Source organism: Monodelphis domestica, chromosome 1, assembly GCF_027887165.1.
Source record: "Monodelphis domestica isolate mMonDom1 chromosome 1, mMonDom1.pri, whole genome shotgun sequence".
Lineage (NCBI taxonomy): Eukaryota > Metazoa > Chordata > Mammalia > Didelphimorphia > Didelphidae > Monodelphis > Monodelphis domestica.
Genome location: NC_077227.1, coordinates 302,636,376 through 302,656,806, shown reverse-complemented (window position 1 = coordinate 302,656,806; position 20,431 = coordinate 302,636,376). Strand labels below are relative to the sequence as shown.

Below are 20,431 nucleotides of genomic sequence, written 5' to 3'. Positions count from 1 at the left end.
TTAAAAAAACTTTTGTTGTTGTTGTTGTTGTTTTTCCCCTCTTTTTTAATTACCTTTTGATGATTCTCTTGAGTTCTGTGGTTGGACTTCAAATTTTCTGTTCCGGTCTGGTCTTTTATTTATGAATGCTTGGAACTCTTCTGTTGTGTTGAATGACCATACTTTCCCCTATAAGAATATAGTCAGTTTTGATGGGTATTTTATTCTTGGATGTAGGCCTAGTTCCCTTGCTTTCCTGGTATATCATATTCCATGCCTTTCGGTCCTTCAGTGTGGATGCAGACAGATCCTGTGTTATCCTCACCGTGTTTCCATGGTATCTGAATGGTTTCTTCTTGGCAGCTTGTAATACCTGTTCTTTCATCTGATTGTTTTTGAATTTGGCTATAACATTTCTTGGTGTTGTCCATTGGGGATTAAATACAGGGAGTGATCTGTGGATTCTTTTAATCTCCACTTTCCCCTCTTGTTCTAGGATCGCGGGACAGTTTTCCTGGATAATTCCCCTAGTATTATGTCCAGGCATTTTCTTTTGTCGTGGTCTTCTGGTAGTCCAGTTATTCTTAAATTGTCTCTTCTTGAACGATTTTCTAAATCTGTTTTGTGAATGAGATGCTTCACATTTTCCTCAATTTTTTCATTCTTTTTGTTTTGTTTTATAGTGTCCTGCTGCCTTGTGAGGTCACTTGATTCTAGTTGTTTTACTCTGGATCTTAAAGATTGGATTTCATCTCTGGCTTTTTGGTTGTCTTTTTCCTTCTGGTCTGAGTTTCTTTGAAGATCGTCTTTCATCCTCTTTATCTCGTCTTTCCTCTCCTTTGCCTCATTTTCCAGCTGGATGATTTTGCCTTTCAGTACACTATTTTCTCGTTTTAGTTCTTAGTTCAAGTGTCTCTGTTTCCAGATGACTTATCTTAATTTTTAAGTTGTTTTCCCAATTGTCTTCAGCCTCTCTTAGTTGTGTTTTGAGTTCTTCCACAGCCTGTATCCAATTCGCTGGGATTGCTGGTTTATCATTTGCTGATCTCTCCTCCTCTGTTCCATTTGGTGAATAGTAGCTGTCTATTGTAGTTTCTTTCTTCTGTTTCTGTTGTTTGTTCAAATTCACCCCTTCTTTCCTCCCCATATTTGTCTGTGCTCTTGTTCCTCTCATTTTTTTTTTGTTTTTTTTGTGGACTTCTATCAGTCTCCCCTCTTGGAGCTTTAACAGAGGATCTCTTCGTGTTATCTCTGAGGGAGGGTTGTTGGGGGTTTGAGCTTTCCTGTCCTCTGGAGGCTTTTGATTGGCTTAAAGTCCAGCAGTCAATGAGGATGGATGGGGAGCCTGGGCTTCCCTGTGTTCTGGAGACTTTTGATGGGATTGAGTTCAGCTTAGTTGGGCTGGGTTTACTCTGAGTTTTAAACTTCCTGGATGACTGGAGCAGATATGGAGGATCTCCAAAGCTCTGGCCAGGCTGCCAGGTCTATGCTCCTTTTAGGCTGTCATCTTGAATTCGCCTCTAGGTTTCTGTTTTTTTCAGAAGACCCTGCTCTCTAAGGAGGGAGGGGTCGTGGCTTGCCTGGACTCTGAAGACTCCTGATGGGATTAGGTTCAGGTGGTGTGGGCGGAATGATCCCGGAGCCAAAATAAAGGAAGAAAAAAAAAGCAGCAACCTCCTCTTCCACAGTCTGTGTTGAATACCCGGAAACTGGCCCGGGTTACTTTCAAGGTAAGCTCTTTGGAGCAACCCCTTTGCCAGCCATGAGTTTTCTGTCCTTTCAGTAGCTCTGAGGGCTCCTGATGGGATTGGGTTCAGCTGGTGCCCTAAAGCTGGGACCTCCCTTGAGACTCAGATGGAAGGATCCAGCCAGGGGGCTACAGGCTTCCCCCTTCTCTCTCTGTTTCCCTGCAGTCTGTGTTGGGCGCCCCGGAGACTGGCTCAGGTTGCTTTCAAGGTGAGTCCTCAGAGCCCTGAGGTTCCCGCTGCTGCCGTGGGCTCAGCACTCCAAGTTGGGGTGGGTGGGTCCTGGGACCTTCTTTCTGTCTACCCCTTAGATCCGAGTGATCTAGGGTTCTGGCTTTTGGGGTGTGGTACCTTTTGATCCAGGTCCAGGAGGAGGTTTCCCCAGGTCTATCCTGTTGTTCAGCTTGAATTTCGGTGGCCTAGGAGCACTCTGTTTGTGATCGGTAAGGAAGGGTTTCCGAGGTCTGAACTTTCGCTGCTTCTACACCGCCATCTTAACCGGAAGTGATTTTATGGTTTTTTTTTTAAGTACTGAGTCCTCTGATTTTACAAAGAATGTTTAATTCAGGTTAGGGGCCATAATTAGGACTGACTAGTAACTATAGATAACCTAATGTATAGGTAGTGGAAAAGGGAAATCGAGGAGGAACAAGAAGAGGAAGCAAACAGGTAGAAATGAGAAAGGAAAAGGAAGAAGAAAGGTGGTACCTGTGTTGGTGAAAGAAATAACCTCATTATAATTGCCTTCTAACCTTAGAAGTATCATATATTCATAAGAGGAAGATCTCTGATCATTCATAAGCTTATTGGCCTACACAGTTATCAGTATCAGCTATCAGTAAGTCAGAATTATGCTTGGGAAAAGTCTCTTCGTATTCTGCTGTTCTGCTTATGCTTTAAGTCACCTTACTTCTTAGATGGAACAATTCTTTCCAAAAAGCAGTTGGACCATTTTCTTGTGTATCCAGAAAGTGAAGGAAAGTGATTCTTGCAGAACCGGAGAATTAAGAATACTTCCTTAACGAAAGAGTTAAGAGCATGGAATGGGGTTGTTCGTAGAGTCTGGTTGAGATGCCTTTGTAGCAAATTACTTTGATAAAGATTTGATATACAATACATATGGTGAATTGATATAAATGTAGACAAAGAGTCAAAGAGAAATAGGAACAGCAGGAAATTTTCAAAAGAAGAAATACAAGTGATGATAGTGGGGAAAAAGAAAATTTTCTTTCTGAAATCTGAGCACCTAGGTTCTACTACTTGGGTAACTTTTAAGTAAATCACTTAACTTCCTTGGACTTCAGGTGTTAGACTAGATAACCTCTGCTTCCCCTTCCTGCTCTGCAACTTATGATCCTGCAGTTATCAGCAACAATATAAAAAACTGCTACATATGCAAATTTAATCAGCTCTGTGGTTCTACCTCATATCTGTCACATTAGCAAAGTTGACAGGAAAGAAAATTGTAATTGTTGGAGTAGTGGAAGGACAGGCATATTAATATACTATTAATTAATCTATCAGTTGGTACAATAATTCTGGAAAGCAATTTGTAATTATACTTCAAACTACATTTTCTTTGACTCAGTGATATAACTTTTAGACATTTACTCCACAGTGATCAAATACAGATGGGAAAGGACCCTTATGTATGAAAAAATATATATAATAGTACTTAATATTATAGCAAAGAACTAGAAACAAAATGAGAACTAATCAATTAGGGTTATAAATTATGGTATTTAAATGTAATGGTATCTTATTGCACTGTAAGAAATAACCTATTAGGCAGTTTCAGAAAAGCTTGGAAAGACTTAATAACTGATAAATGAAGTGAGCAGAACCAGAATAATGTATACAAGGACTAAAATAATAAAAAGCAATTTTGAAAGGCTTGGAACTTCTGATCAATGCAGTTAACAATTATGACTCCTGAAGACTGATGAAAAAGAATGTCTCCCATGTCTTGGGAGAAAGGTGATGGACTTACATGTAAGTTGAGAATGGAACACACATTTTTTTTACATGGCTAATATACAAATTTATGTTGCTTGAATATATTTGTTATAAGGGTTATCTTTTACTTTTAGAGGGATAGATGTTGAGAGGAATGGATCTATAGCAATAGGGTTGCACACCCTCCAAAAAACCCCTAAGTATTGATGAAAAAAATATGCAAAGGAAAACTCAAGGAAGTTAAGGTAACATGACAAACAGCATGGGAAGCCACTAAAACCTTTGTTTAACATCTGTAATTTGAGTAAATATTTTGTTGTGTGACTGGGTAAGTTACTTAAACTCTTTCAGGTTGTTTTCTTATATTTAAAATTATGGTTATTATAGCATATATCTCACAGGGTTGTTGTCAGGATTGAATGAAATTATATGATAAAGTGCTTTAAATATTTATAATAATTTGTTAAATTTAGTTTTAAATTTAAACAAAAACTCAAGCTAAAATTAATGGTGATTTAAAATTCTATTCTCTGTCTACCAAGTGGTGGTTAAGTTTAAGTTTATAAATTAGAGACATTTTAAAAATAAAAATTTTAAAAGTAAAAAAAAAGAATACTTTCCTGCCCTATACATTAATTTTATTCAATTATACTATTAATACATGGTGATATTTTATGCTATATAATGCAATGCTATGGTATCTTCAGAAACACTAAAATTTTAATTTTCTTATATTACTCTTGGTTATTTTTTCCCCTCTGAATTGATTTATGTGTATTCTCCACTGAGAATCATTGTTAATTATCTATTTGTATTTTATTGATTAAAATTTTTTTGGGGAAAATTATTTCATATAGATTATTATAATTTCTTAAATTTCCACTAGCAACTGGAAATATAATGAATTGTGCAGGAATATTACATAAGTGTAATGATGATTTAGATAAAAATAGCATATTATATACTTATTTTGGGACTGTAAAACTACAGAGTTTAAAAGGACCTCAGAAGTCTTTTGCCCAAATCTAACAAAGAAAGTTTTTGTTTAGCCTATGCTTGAAGACCTCCAGTTAAAGGAATTTAGTATTTTCTGAATCAGGTTTAATTTATTATTGGATAATTCTACTCATTAGGAAGATTTTCTTTATATTGAGTTGAAATCTGCCTCCCTAATAGTTATTCTTTTGATTAGTCCTAATTATTCCTTCCAGTATTCAAGCAAAAAAGCTTTAGCCTTCTTCTATTCTATAGTTTTAAAAAATATTCTGAGAGCCTGATCACATCTACCTTAGTTCTTTTTCACAATGAACAACTTTCTACTAATCTTCCTATGGCATGACCAAGACTCTTTTTATTATAGGAGGTTGCTCTCCTTTGAATGGACATAGATCTGACAATGTAAAATTGGGTGCCTAGAAGTGAACATAATTTTCTAGATGTGGTCTGACAAAGGTAAACTATAGTAGATATATTACTTGCTTTGTTATATAGATTATTTCTCTTAGTGTAGTCTAAGGTTATATTAGCTCTTTTTTGCTGTCACATTACAGTATTCTTTAAGTGTAGAGTACACTAAAATTTCCAGTTCTTTTCCATATGAAATACTTCTTTGTCATACCTGTACCATCTTATAGTTGTGTATCTTGTTATTGTGAACCCAAATGTAGAACTTTGCATTTATTCCCAATTAAATTTCACCTTGTCTTCTGTTCACAGATCCAGCCTACTAAGATCTTTTTGGACTGTCATATACAAAACTGTCCCTGTTAGTCTTATACCACCTGCAAACTTGATATATTTTCATCTAAGTTTTTGGTTAAAATTATTGAGTAGCATGATGTCAAAGAAGTCTCTGAGATACTTCTTTGGAAGTTTCATTCCAAGTTAACATTGATTGTTAATCATCACCTTTCAGATTTTATCAGTCTGGCCTCAGAGTATTCATGAAATCAATGACACAAAAGCTTACTCTCTATGCTGGTATTGAGTGTGTGTGTGTGTATGTGTTTTTTTTAATAGATCCGTGTCTATATATTCCTCGCTTTGCACACATGTTGGAGTTTGGAGAAAAGAACCATGAGGTGTCCATGACAGCCCTGAGACTACTTCAGAGGATGAAGAGAGACTGGATGCACACAGGGCGACGGCCCTCAGGCCTCTGTGGAGCAGGTATCTAGTCTATGGGATGTATTGTAGATGTCATCTCAGCCCAGAGTCCAGCACCTAAATGTCTATCAGAGGAGAGAGCAGACCCTACAAGGGGCTCCTACAGCATCTTCTTTCTGGAAGGGGTGGCTATAAATAACCTCAATTATAGAAAAAAACAACACAACTTTGAAGGGTATTAACAAAAAGATCACTTTTGAAAATATGAATATGTCAATATGAAATTATCTCAAACTCAGATTTGGTTGTTTTTTTTTCCCTAAAATTTTAGAAGTTTTGAATAAACCTGTTTACTAAGCTTTTGAGACAACTTGTCTTTTCTCTGTTGGTTCTTCCTTTTCCCTGACCTCTTTATTCATCACCCATTGAAAGGCAAGTAAGAAATTTACGAAACTAATTGAGTCTCAAGAGGAGGGAGCGAGGGAGATGACCTTGAAATGAGGGAGATAGAGATGGGGTGTTTTTCCATTTCTTTTTATGAGTGTCTTAAAACCATCCTGTTCCATTCTGGTGGTCTTACCATTAAATGTGGGCACTTAAAAAATCTTACTTCTCTATTTACTTAGTTGAAATGGCAGACTGCCAAGAAAGCCTCATGAACGATATTGGCATCATATGGTCCATGGGGTCATGAAGAGTCATATATAACTAAACAACAATTAAAAAAACCACACAATTGAATTTCTCATACTTCCAATATTGCTAGTATAAAAAAATGGGGAGTTTTCCTATGCCTTAAATCTTAGGGAAGCCAATCATAGCCTTTTCATGTTAATGAATGTTAGTTAAAACGGTTATTCACATTTCTCTAACTGACTTAAATACAAGTAAAGTCTACAGATGTTGGAACTGTTCCTCATTCACTAGGTGAAATATGAGTATGTGCATGCACAAATTCTTTTTTTACTACTTCCAAAGAATGTTCTCTACTTAAGTTTTTCTATGATAATGTCATCATGGCCAGAAAGTGACGCTGCCTTCTCAAAGTCTGGATTAGGAGAATTCTGTTTTCTTTTCCTATTACTTGTGAAGTTTTATTAAACACTTACCTTTGGTCTTAGAATCAATACTGTGTATCAGTTCTAAGGCCCGAAGAATAGTGAGAACTAGACAATGGGAATTAAGTGACTTGCCCAGGGTCACAAAGCTTAGAAGTGCCTGAGGTAAAATTTGAATCCAGGACCTCCTATCTCTAGGCCAGGCTCTTAATTCATTAAACCATATAGCTGATCCTAATTATGAATTTAATAATTATTAAGAAACACAAATATTCACATATACATAGAATCATATATGAAACTGTGAATTTCTATTATGAGAAGTCAGTTTTTTTAAGTCAGTTCAATAAGGTAGTAATACAATTTCTTTAATTGTGCCCTCTTCTGAATTTATTTTGGTTTTCTTCTGTGTTTTCAATGTTTTATTGATGCCTTTTCTCCCTCTGTATTTACTTCTTACTGACTTTCCCCTGTTCCCATAAAACCCCTCTTTTATTATAAATAAGTGTAGTTAAGTAAATCAAATTAATTCATTGGCCTAATCTGAAAATGAATGTTTTATTCTGTATCTTTAGTCCATCACCTTTTTTTAAAGAGATGGGATGCATTTTTGGCATTCCTCAGGTATTGCTTAGTTTCTGAATTGATCAGGGTTCTCAAATCTTGCAAAGTTATTTTCCCTTATATTATTGATATATCATATAAATTATTTTCCCCTTTCTGCTTATTTTGCTCTTATTGAATTCATACAATACTTTCTAGATTTCATTTTATTCTTAAAAATCATAAGAATGTGATGTCATAACATTTCTTTTAGATATTTTCCAAACTCTTCAAATTCTAGGTCCCTATAATATTTAAGAATCATTCTAGTTAAGTATAGATAAGTTAATCATTTAAAGGTTGACCGGTGAAAGAAATATTTAATTTTGGCCATAGTAACTCGGGAAATAGTCTGAGGTGCGGAGGAATTATAATATGTATTATACCAGGAACATTCTAATTAAATCATGAAGTGCAAAGGTCATAGAATGCTAATATTTAGTCAAATAGGTATAAAAAAATCCACTTGGTTTATTAAATATCCAGCATTTTCTTAAGAATATAATGATATGGGACTTCCGGGTAAGCATGGAGTAGACACCACTGGCTTCCCCTCCTCAGACCCAATGACACAGATGACCTCAAAACCCCCCTCCAAAAAACAAAAACAACCATCCTCATAAGAATGGAGAGACCCCACCCTAAGGCTCAGCAGAAGGTAGGTGGGACTCTGACATTTCCACAATATAAGGGAATGAAAAGCAGACCCACCCTCCCCCCACCCACCATACTGACGAGCCAGAGCCAAGTGAGGGAGGGGCACCCCTGTACTGAACAACAGGCAGTCCCAGGTCTGGGGACCTGAGTAAGACCACCAAGGACCCACCCCTGGGAGTAGTAAAATCAGAAACCCTGGCAGGCGGGCAAGGGGAACTCAGATCGTGGGCTCCCAGAACTAGCGCACTATAATCAACGAGTGCGCGAAGGGATTCCCTGAAGTAAGCAAGGGGCACCCACAGGTCTTGGGAGTTAACTAAAAACACCAAAGACCCATACCTGAGAGCAATAACACCCAAAACGCCGGCAGGCAGGGGAGGGAAGACTCTGGGGCTTCCCTCGGAAGACAGCATAGCTGCAGAGAATGGAGAATTTGCCTGGGGCTAAAGCCTGGATCATTAGACCCGTACACTGAGAACCAGCCCTCCTCACTAAGATTTCTGACTGAAAAGGGGAGGAAAAAACCATAGACATGGCAAACAGTGCTCAGCCTCCCAACACCAAGAAAAGCAAGATGAAGGGGGTGACTTTGGACACATTTTATGCTGCGAAAATACAAAATACAGAGGAAATAGAAGAAAAGACAAACAATGCTCCAAAACCTTCCAAAAGAAATGGAAATTCTCCAGAAGCTCCTGAAGAATTTAAATTGGAAATGATCAAAAAGATGGAAGCTTTCTGGTAGGAAAAATGGGAAATAATGCAAAAGGAACTCAGCAATCTGAGGGACCAAAATACGCAAATGCAAAAACAGCTCGAGGCCTCAAAAAACAGGTCAGACCAAACTGAAAAGGAAAACCAGGCTTTAAAGGACAGAATCAGACAACTGGAAGACAATGATCTTGCAAAAGAGCAAGAATTAATAAAGCAAAGTCAAAAGACTAAGGAATTGGAATATAACATAAAATATCTCACTGTCAAGGTGACAGACCTGGAAAACAGAGGAAGGAGAGACAATCTGATCATTGGTCTGCCAGAAAAGCCCGAAATAAATAGTAATCTTGACATCATAATAAAAGATATCATCAAAGAAAACTGCCCAGAGATTCTAGAACAAGGGGACAAAATGTGCATTGAAAGAGTTCACAGAACACCCTCTACACTAAATCCACAAAAGACAATTACCAAGAATGTAATTGCTAAATTCCAAAGCTTCCAAGCAAAAGAAAAAATCTTACAAGAAGCCAGAAAACGACAATTTAGATATAAAGGATTGCCAATCAGGGTCACACAGGACCTAGTAATTTCCACTCAGAATGACCAAAAGGCCTGGAACATGATATTCAGAAAGGCAACAGAGCTGGGTCTGCAACCAAGAATCAGCTACCACCAAAACTGACTATATACTTCCTGGGGAAAGTATGGGACTATAACAAAATACAAGATTTCCAAGTATTTGTAAAGAAAAGACCAGAGCTCTGTGGAAATTTTGACATCCAAACACAAAGAGTAAGGGAAACATGAAAAGGTAAATATGAAGGAAAGGAAAAAGGAGAAAAATGTTATCTTTCTCTTTTATTCAAACTCTCTTCTATAAGGACTACATTTCTATCGATTTATATATATTAATGTGTGGGGAAAATGTAATGTGTAACTCTCAAAAATTGTATGGATCATTAGAGTAGTAAGAAGAATCACACATAGGGAAAGTTTGGGGCATCGAGATGATATGGGGAAAGGGGGGGATAGAAAGAAAAAGGGAGGGGGGAAATCATTAATGGTACTAAAATATACTCCAAGAAATAGGGGGGAAAAAACTAAATAGAATAATCTTTCTCACACAAAGATTCACATGGGAAGGGGAGGGGAAGAATTCTCATATAAGAAGGAGAGGAAGAGAGTTTTTACTTAAACCTTACTCTCAGTGAAATCAACTCTGAAAGGGAAGAGCATCTAGATCCATTCGGATCTTTAATTCTATCTTATCCAACAGGATAAGGGAGAAGGGAAAACCAAGGGGTTTGGGGGGGAGGGAACGCAAAAAGGGAGGGAAGGAGAGAGGGAAGGGGTAGGGAACAAAAAGGGAGGGGCTAGAAAGGGAAGAATATCAAGGGAGGGGACTAGGGGGAACAGATTTAAAATAAATCACTGGTTTAAAAAGTTATAACTAAAGAAGAAAGGTCAGAATTAGGGAAGGATATCAAAATGCCAGGGAATCCACAAGTGACAATCATAACTTTGAACTTGAATGGGATGAACTCACCCATAAAACGTAGACGAATAGCAGAATGGATTAGAATCTAAAACGCTACTATATTTGTCTTCAAGAAACACACATGAGGCGGGTAGATACTCACAAGGTCAGAATTAAAGGATGGAGTAAGAACTTTTGGGCCTCAACTGATCGAAAGAAGGCAGGAGGTGCAATCCTGATATCGGACAAAGCCAAAGCAAAAATAGACCTGATTAAAAGAGATAGGGAAAGCAAATATATTTTGTTAAAAGGGACTATAGGCAATGAGGAAATATCACTAATCAACATACATGCACCAAATGGTATAGCACCCAAATTTCTAATAAAGAAACTAGGAGAATTGAAGGAGGAAATAGACAGTAAAACCACATTAGTGGGACATCTGAACCAACCACTATCAAATTTAGATAAATCAAAAAATAAATAAGAAAGAGGTAAAAGAAGCGAATGAAATCTTAGAAAAATTAGAGTTAATAGACATATGGAGAAAAATAAATAGGGACAAAAAGGAATATACCTTCTTTTCTGCAGCATATGGTACATTTACAAAGATTGACCATACACTAGGTCACAGAAACATGGCATACAAATGCAGAAAAGCAGAAATAATAAATGCAGCCTTTTCAGATCATAAGGCAATAAAAATAATGATCAGTAAGGGTACATGGAAAACCAAATCAAAAATTAATTGGAAATTAAATAACATGATACTCCAAAATCGATTAGTTAGAGAACAAATTATAGAAACAATTAATAATTTCATTGAGGAAAATGACAATGGTGAGACATCCTTTCAAACTTTATGGGATGCAGCCAAAGTAGGAATCAGAGGAAAATTCATATCCCTGAGTGCATATATTAACAAATTAGGGAGGGCAGAGATTAATGAATTGGAAATGCAAATAAAAAAACTTGAAAGCAAACAAAGTAAAAACCCTCAGAAGAAAACCAAACTAGAGATCCTAAAAACTAAGGGAGAAATTAATAAAATTGAAAGTGATAGAACTATTGAACTAATAAATAAGACTAGAAGATGGTACTTTGAGAAAACAAACAAAATAGACAAAGTACTGGTCAATCTAATTTTAAAGAAGGAAAGCAAATTAACAGCATCAGAGGTGAAAAGGGGGAACTCACCTCTAATGAAGAGGAAATTAAGGCAATCATTAAACTACTTTGCCCAATTATATGACAATAAATATACCAGTCTAGGCAATATATATGAATATTTACAAAAATATAAATTGCCTAGACTAACAGAAGAAGAAATATAATTCTTAAATAATTCCATATCAGAAAAAGAAATCCAACAGGCCATCAAAGAACTCCCTAAGAAAAAATCCCCAGGGTCTGATGGATTCACAAGTGAATTCTATCAAACATTTACAGAACAGCTAATCCCAATACTATACAAACTATTTGACATAATAAATAAAGAGGGAGTTCTTCCAAATTCCTTTTATGAAACAAACATGGGACTGTTTCCAAAGGCAGGCAGGTCAAAAACAGAGAAAGAAAACTATAGAGCAATCTCCCTAATGAATATAGATGCAAAAATCCTAACTAGGATACTAGCAAAAAGACTCCAGCAAGTGATCAGGTGGGTCATTCACTATGATCAAGTAGTATTTATACCAGGAATGCAGGGCTGGTTCAATATTAGGAAAGCCATCCACATAATTGACCATATCAACAAGTAAACCAACGAAAATCAAATGATTATCTCAATAGATGCAGAAAAAGCCTTTGATAAAATACAACACTCATTCCTATTAAAAACACTAGGAAGCATAGGAATAGAAGGGTCATTCCTAAAAATAATAAACAGTATATATCTAAAACCATCAGCTAATATCATCTGCAATGGGGATAAACTAGATGCATTCCCAATAAGATCAGGAGTGAAACAAGGATGCCCATTATCACCTCTATTATTTGACATTGTACTAGAAACACTAGCAGTAGCAATTAGAGAAGAAAAAGAAATTGAAGGCATTAAAATAAGCAATGAACAAGCTCTTTGTGGGTGACGTGATGGTCTACTTAAAGAATCCTAGAGATTCAACCAAAAAGCTAGTCAAAATAATCAACATATTTAGCAAAGTTGCAGGGTACAAAACAAACCCATATAAGTCATCAGCATTTCTATATATTTCCAACACATCTCAGCAGCAAGAACTAGAAAGAGAAATCGCATTCAAAATCACCTTAGACAAAATAAAATACTTAGGAATCTATCTCCCGAGACAAACACAGGAACTATATGAGCACAACTACAAAACACTCTCCACACAACTAAAACTAGACCTGAGCAATTGGAAAAACATTAACTGCCCATGGGTAGGATGAGCCAATATAATAAAATTGACCATCCTACCCAAACTTATTTATCTATTTAGTGCTATAACCATTGAACTTCCAAAATTTTTTTTACTGATTTAGAAAAAAACAAAGTTCATTTGGAAGAATAAAGGATCAAGGATATTTAGGGAAATAATAAAAAAAATATACAAAGGAAGTTGGCCTTGCAGTCTCAGGTCTCAAACTCTATTATAAAGCAGTGGTCATCAAAACAATTTGGTACTGGCTTAGAGAAGAAAGTGAAATAGACTTGGGGTAAGTGACCTCAGCAAGACAGTATACGACAAACCTAAAGACCCTAGCTTCTGGGACAAAACCCCACTATTTGACAAAAACTGCTGGGAAAACTGGAAGACAGTGTGGGAGAGATTAGGTTTGGATCAACACCTCACACCCTATACCAAGATGAACTAGGAATGGGTGAATGACTTGAACATAAAGAAAGAAACTATAAGTAAATTAGGTGAACACAGAATAATATACATGTCAGACCTGTGGGAAGGGAAAGTCTTTAAAACCAAGCAAGACATAGAAAGAGTTGCAAAATATAAAATAAACAAGTTTGATTACATCAAATTAAAAAGTTTTTGTACAAACAAAACCAATGTAACCAAAATGAGAAGGGAAGCAACAAATTGGGAAGCAATCTTCATAACAAAAACCTCTGACAAAGGTCTAATTACTCAAATTTATAAAGAGCTAAATCAATTATACCAAAAATCAAGCCATTCTCCAATTGATAAATGGGCAAGGGACATGAACAGGCAGTTTTCAGCCAAAGAAATCAAAAGTATTAATAAGCACATTAAAAAGTGCTCTAAATTTCTTATTGTCATAGAGATGCAAATCAAAACAACTCTGAGGTGTCATCTCACACCTAACAGATTGGCTAACATGACAGCAAAGGAAATTAATGAAGGCTGAAGGGGATGTGGCAAAGTCAGTACATTAATGAATTGCTGATGGAGTTGTGAATTGATCCAACCATTCTGGAGGGCAATTTGGAACTATGCCCAAAGGGTGATAAAAGACAGTCTGCCCTTTGATCCAGCCATAGCACTGCTGGATTTGTACCCCAAAGACATAATAAGGAAAAAGACTTGTACAAGAATATTCATAGCTGCACTCTTTGTGGTGGCCAAAAATTGGCAAATGAGGGGATGCCCTTCAATTGGGTAATGGCTGAACAAATTGTGGTATATGTTGGTGATGGAATACTATTATGCTCAAAGGAATAATAAAGTGGAGGAATTCCATGGAGACTGGAACAACCTCCAGGAAGTGATGCAGAGCGAAAGGAGCAGAACCAGGAAAACATTGTACACAGAGACTGATACATTGTGGTACAATCAAAAGTAATGGACTTCTCCATTAGTGTCAGTACAAATTCCTGAACATTCTGTAAGGATCTAGAAGAAAAAACACTAGCCACAAGCAGAGGACAAATTGTGGGAGTAAAAACACATAGGAAAAACAAACAACTGCTTGTCTACAGGGGTTGAGGGGACATGAATTATGAGAGACTCTAAAATACCCTAATGCAAATGCCAACAACATGGAAATGGGTTCGAATCAGGGACACGTGATACCCAGTGGAATCATGCATCAGCTACGGGAGGGATGTTGGGAGAGGGGGAGGAAAAGAAAATTATCTTTGTTTCCAATGAATAATGTGTGAAAATTACCAAATAAAATAATGTTAAAAAAAGTATATAATGATATGAAGAGAAAGCAAAAGAATATAATGGTATAACTTCAGACAATATAGCCCTTGGGTTTGGAACTGCAACTGCTATAATTGTTTGACTTTATGCATTCTGTACTAGGTTGGACTCTCTCTCCTTTTGAGTATGTTCAGAAGCAGCATTTAATCATCTTGTCATCAGTGGTGCTAAAATCAAAAGGAAATGGTTGCTACTAAATTGTACATAAGGATCCTTATAGGCTTCATATTGATTTTTTAAAATTATATACAGTCAGTTTTCAGCTTTTGTGTAATTAACATTCCTAGAAATGGCATGAAAATAAATGTGAATGTTAATATATTGAACCTATAGAAACAGGGTTTTGGATTCTTGTGGCCACCAAAAACTGATCTTTCAGAGATTGCTATAAATACATTTTCCTGCAAAAAGTTTTCTGATAACAAGGTGTTTTATTAATATTTACATTTTCTATTATAATAACCATGAAATAACTCAAAATGCAGTACACAAAATAAAATTGATAGCATGCAATATTTGTCTCGTTGGTAATTCCCTAGAATTTGACTTTTTGTGCTAATATCACATTAAAAAATTGATTTCAGAGAATATATGCTTTACATAACATGTGAAATCTATACTACCAACCATAAGTACTAATGCAGGAAATAAAATTCTTAGAATGAAAATATTTTGTAAATTGAATCTTATCTCCCTTTGGGTTAGATGGTGATATGAGAGTGTTGTACTGTAACTATATTGTTGTAAACTTCGGTGCTTTCGCTGCTCTCTGAAAACCAAGGAAGAGTTTGCTAGGACTTTTTTTTTTAAAGTTGTTACTGTTACAAGACACCAAGACTGGGGGTATCTTGACATTGCTTCCAACACTGTTCTTTGCAGCTGGTGGATGGTATTGGCGATCTCGAAGGATGCATCAGTTTGAAATCACCCTAATCTGTCAGCAGCGTCTATTTTGTGCACTGTTTAAAGAGCCTTAAGGGTCACCTATCTGACAGCAATTGCAGACATTCTTGCACAAGTTTATCTAACACCTTTATTTCCCCAGTAAATCACATCACTGACTTTCATGCTTGGTCTTAGAGCCAAGAAGACTTGCACTACAATTTGGGGGCATAATTGTAACATAAAACTTGAGTTTTTGTTTTGAGTTTTAAAGGGAAACAGTGAAAATATGCAATGAACACACTGTGGCCTCTTTAAAATAGTAGGATGAACAAGACTAGTAAAGCATCTAGTAGGACACCAGCTACTTCACAAACTTTTACACGTTGAAATTAATTTTTTTCTCTACTGCTCAAAGCTGTGAATGTGTATGGTTGTCATTGTGAAAATGAAGTAAATAATAAAATCATACAAATGCTTGAATTCTCAAAAAGTTAAGTCCTGGAATGTTGGGAATTGATTGTATTGACATTATATATGTCCTAATGTATTTTCATTTACTTTAAAAAATATTTCCCAATTACATTTTAATCTGTTTTGGGCAATACTTGAGAGTATTGTGGGTTTCATGAGCCCATGTTTGACACCTCTATTCTAGGATACTATAATATTTAATAATGTAGGATATTGATTCCAGACTGTACATTTGTAGTATTCTAAGATATCTCCAGTTTTTGTTCCTAGGCCCCATGAATTATCAAGATAAAATTTCTTTTAACTCAAGTTTCCAAAAAGTGTAATATATAAATTATATTTGATGAATATTTATTATGTGTCTAATACATTCTTGGCACTATACTTACTCTGTATTGGGGGAGACAATTTTGTCTGCACTAAAAAAGTTTAGAAAAATTATAATTGTGGCCCTCATATAACAGAATCTAGTTAAGATAAAAGCAAAAGAAAAAAATAATAATGCCTGTTAGGTTAAAAAAAGAATAAACATATTTCTCTATAAAGTCTAAAGAGGAAAAATTATTATATTCCTTTTGGGGATTCAAAGAGGTATTGAAGTCAAAGACCCCAGAAGAATAGGAATTATTGAAGAAGTATTATTGAAGAAGTAAATTACTGACTGAAGAGTTTACTAATAGAATAGTATTAGATTTCAGAATTAGAGAACATGGGTTTGAACCCCGCCTTTTCTCCTTTCTGGTTCTATGACCTTGGCCAAATCTCTTTTATGATTTTAGATTTCTTTTTCTCTAAAAATGTAGCAATTAGACTGGATAGTAACTGAAGTCTCTTTCAACCCCAAACCTATAATTTTATGTGTAGTAGGATTTTAAAATGAAACCTCAAGGAAAGGGTTGATTTTGGCCATCCTATGCTTGTACACGGCTGCGTGTGCATTTGTGTATGTATGCATACCATCCAGGGATTTATGGTAATAATAACTAACATATGTGTAGCACTTTAATATTTGGAAAGTACTTTACATATATTGGCTCACTTGATACTCAGAATTCTGTGAATTAAGTGCTATTATCCTCATATTTATGGATTAAGAAACTGATTCTTTAATGACTTGCTCAAGGTCACATTGTAAGTGTCTGGGACAGTGTTCAGACTACACAGATCTTCCTTAATCCAAATCCACCATTGTATTTACTTCATCACTATTCCACCTACTTAGATATCTGTCCATTACTATGTTTCTTAATTTTTAATTACTGCATAGTTTTACTAAGATTTTTCTTGTTCATTTTGTAGCACTGCTGGTTGCAGCAAGAATGCATGATTTCCGACGAACTGTTAAAGAGGTTATCCGAGTGGTTAAAGTTTGTGAATCCACATTAAGAAAGAGGTAGGTTTGGTTTGAAAACAAAATTTTATGAATTTCAGAGTAATGCATGAGAAGTTTGACAGAGAAAATATTTCTTGCTTTAGAATGTTTATTCTCCATGTATTTATTTTGAGTTCTTTATTATACTTTGGAAGATACAGGATGAAAAAAACAGTTACTTCCCAGTAATTGCTTATCAGTTGATTTGGGATACACATATATAATTAAAAACTAGAAAACTATAATAAAACATTGAGAGAGTTCAAAATGAGTTTAAACTATCATGAAGGAATAAGAGTTGAGGGAGAAAAGAACTTGTCATGGAAATCTCTCTAGATTTATGTTTCCTTAAGTCCATCAGCTGATTTTTGTGGGGTATGGTTTCCTGGTCACCTTTCTTTGGACCCATCTTACCTTGTATTAAGTAACACCCAGAACAGACTATACCACCATTCTTCAGATGTGATCTGACTAGTGCACAATACAGAGGGATTATAACTTTTCTTATTCTGGTTACTATACCTTTTTAAAAAATTTTAGCCAACATGTATGATCATACTGAGTATGCTGTTTACTCAAACCTCTGGGCTTCTTTCATGTAATGGGGATGGGGGTTTAGGGAGGGATAGAATCTTCAATATATTCTCTGCCCACTACTGGCTTCAAAGTGTTTCTCCAATTATCTTTTGCACTATTATAGTAAGCTCATCTTTTGCAGAATTGTAAAATTTTTGAACTGGAAGACATCTTACTTGAATACCAGTTGCTAATTTTTCTAATTATGTCATCTCTTATTCTTTCCCTTTAACTTATTTCCAAGTTGATGTCCTTATTCTATTAAAAGCTCATAATAATAGGAAAGCATTTCCTACAAAAGTCTCAAGTGAGATATATCTACAAATTCTTATTTAATTCCCTATGGCCAGGAAACAAACATGAAAGTAGCTTTTGGGCATTGCCCTTTAATAGAAAGGGAACCTCTTTAACTGAGGTCATCTCTCTTTTCTGTTTAGCTTGACACTGTAGGCAAAAGAATGTAATAATTAATGGGTCCAATTTGCTATGAAATAACTAGAGAACATGGTAAAAATTGAGTGCAGTCATCTCACTGGAGAGACTTGTGAATAAGAATTTTTGAGTGATATTTTGAATTATTTACAGCAGTTATTCCTATTTAATTTATGATGAAAATTTTACTTTCTTTGACAAGATAAATGTGACAGTTGTCAATCATTTGTCAACCTATTATTTTTATGAACTTTTAAAACTTGATTGATATTTTCAAATGAAACTGTATTGTGTGGTAGTGGAAAAAGGAAAAGGAAAATTATTTGGATTTCTTGTATTTATTTTGATCACATGCCTTATATTTAACTATTAAGATCGTATAAGCCTCAAAAATCCTATAAATATAAGTTAATTAGTTAATATGGTCATATTTTAAATTATCCATGTAGGAATTGCTTCTTAGTAGTCACATGTATATCCCTGTAATGCACTATGATCAGGACAGGAATACTGTTTTTTGCAGAATTGTCAGACTTAAATTAAGCTTTCTCTCCTGTGACTTCACTTGGAGTCTTTGCTGTCTGGAGGCATTTGTGGGATTGAAGGCTGCTGATATTATATGTGTATATGTATATATATATGTGTGTGTGTGTGTGTGTATGTTTTCCCTTTGATATTGAAATGGCACTCTTTTCTTAATTATGGATATATAATAACAGATTGGCAAGGTATTGAGGAAAAATATTGTTGTATTATTTGATAATAAATGTGATTCTATAATCCATCTTTTCTCTATCTCATCAAAATTCCCTTTCTTATTTCAAAAGGAGACTAGCCCCTGGGGCATCTACTCTTTCACCAGTTTGACTTGAGACCCCGATTTCTATTTACCCTGTTAACAGAGAACTAGAGGACAACTTGCTGCTTCTTTTCAAAGTTAGGGGGGTGATTTCATCTCCAAGTAGAAGGCCAAAATTGTGGGAGAGGGGAGAACCTGATTGAGATGGTTTCTGTTTTTTTTTTTAGCCATTTGGCATTCCCTTTTCCTTTTACAGGGAATTTGTGACAGAGGCTGGCAGCACATTAAGAAAATGCCATTTGTATTTGAGGGGTTGTTTAGTTGTAACTGAGGGGTTCAGTCTCTCAGTATAGAGAGAGAGGAAAAGAGGGGAGAACTCCCCCCTTCTCAAAGTGGGGTTCAGGGGAGACAGCAGATGTAATGAGTTGGCTCAGAGAGAGGAGAGGTGATTTGAAGATGTTCTCCCTTCTGCCTTCCCTCCTTAGCTATGGCTGCTCTCCCAGATTTGCTCTTGTCCTCTTGTCCCCTCTCCACTACTCAAGACCAAAGGGTCTCCCCTTGATCTGTTCACCCACACACAGCTTGGGGAAAAGTTAACTATTTTAATGTCAACTCAATCAAGGTAATACAAAGGAATAACTAGCAGGGAAAGAATGGGAGAAGAAAGTGGAGAAAAGGGGGTCCCTGTCTCTATCTAAAACCCTTTCCCCTCCCTCCTTGAATTTGGGGGGAACTCAGACCTTGGCAGCCTGAGCCCCCTGAGAGAAAGTCAAGTTGACTCACCCTGGGTTTGGCCTCTTGGCCACAGTTCTGACTCAGGGAAACAGGAGCTGAAGTAAAATAGAACAGATATTTAAAATGTCTTTTTCAGGTTTCCTCTTCAATAGTCTTTTCAATTGGGCAATACTAGGGGAAAAATTTCCAGTCACCAGCAGAAAAAGTGGGTAACCCTCAGGAGAAAGTCTTTTTCCACCTTCTCTCTTCAGCTTCTCAAGACTGAGAGCTTCACTGCTCTCCCAGCCAGAATCTTCTACTCTCCCCAAGATTCCTGCTTCCTGGGGCCCCTCCCTTGACGAGGTGATCAGTTCCACACACTCGTCAGCCTGGCACTTTTCTTCATGTGCCAGCCTCTGTCACATAGGTCCAGATGATGTACTGTCAGACCAGTCTGAAAGAAGATGTACCTAGCTTTAAAAGGTTCTGTCATCCCTTACTCTGGGTCTTTGGTCATTGAAAGTGAGAAGCCATATACCCAATTTCTTGGTTACTGCTAATGTAACCAATAAATTGATCATGGTCAGGTCCCTGGCTTTTGCTGAAGGACCAATGTGACCCATTTTACTAACACTTTACACATAGCTTTTGTTAAAATGTTATCTTGCAATTTTTTTCTCCATAATATGTCAAAGGAAAATGATGATGGTTATGTTTAACAGGCATAGATTTGTATGAA

General features: G+C 36.1%; 1 protein-coding gene across 6 annotated transcripts in view; it reads left to right on the top strand.

Moving 5' to 3' along the window:
* Window positions 1-20,431, top strand: part of BRF1 (BRF1 RNA polymerase III transcription initiation factor subunit) — a 207,169-nt gene that overhangs the window by 86,943 nt on the left and 99,795 nt on the right. For all 6 annotated transcript variants that reach the window (XM_001363975.4, XM_056811075.1, XM_056811076.1 and 3 more), the window contains 2 exons: window positions 5,700-5,849; window positions 17,099-17,192. In XM_001363975.4, the coding sequence (XP_001364012.2) occupies window positions 5,700-5,849; window positions 17,099-17,192 (244 nt within the window). The remainder of the gene's footprint in view (window positions 1-5,699; window positions 5,850-17,098; window positions 17,193-20,431) is intronic.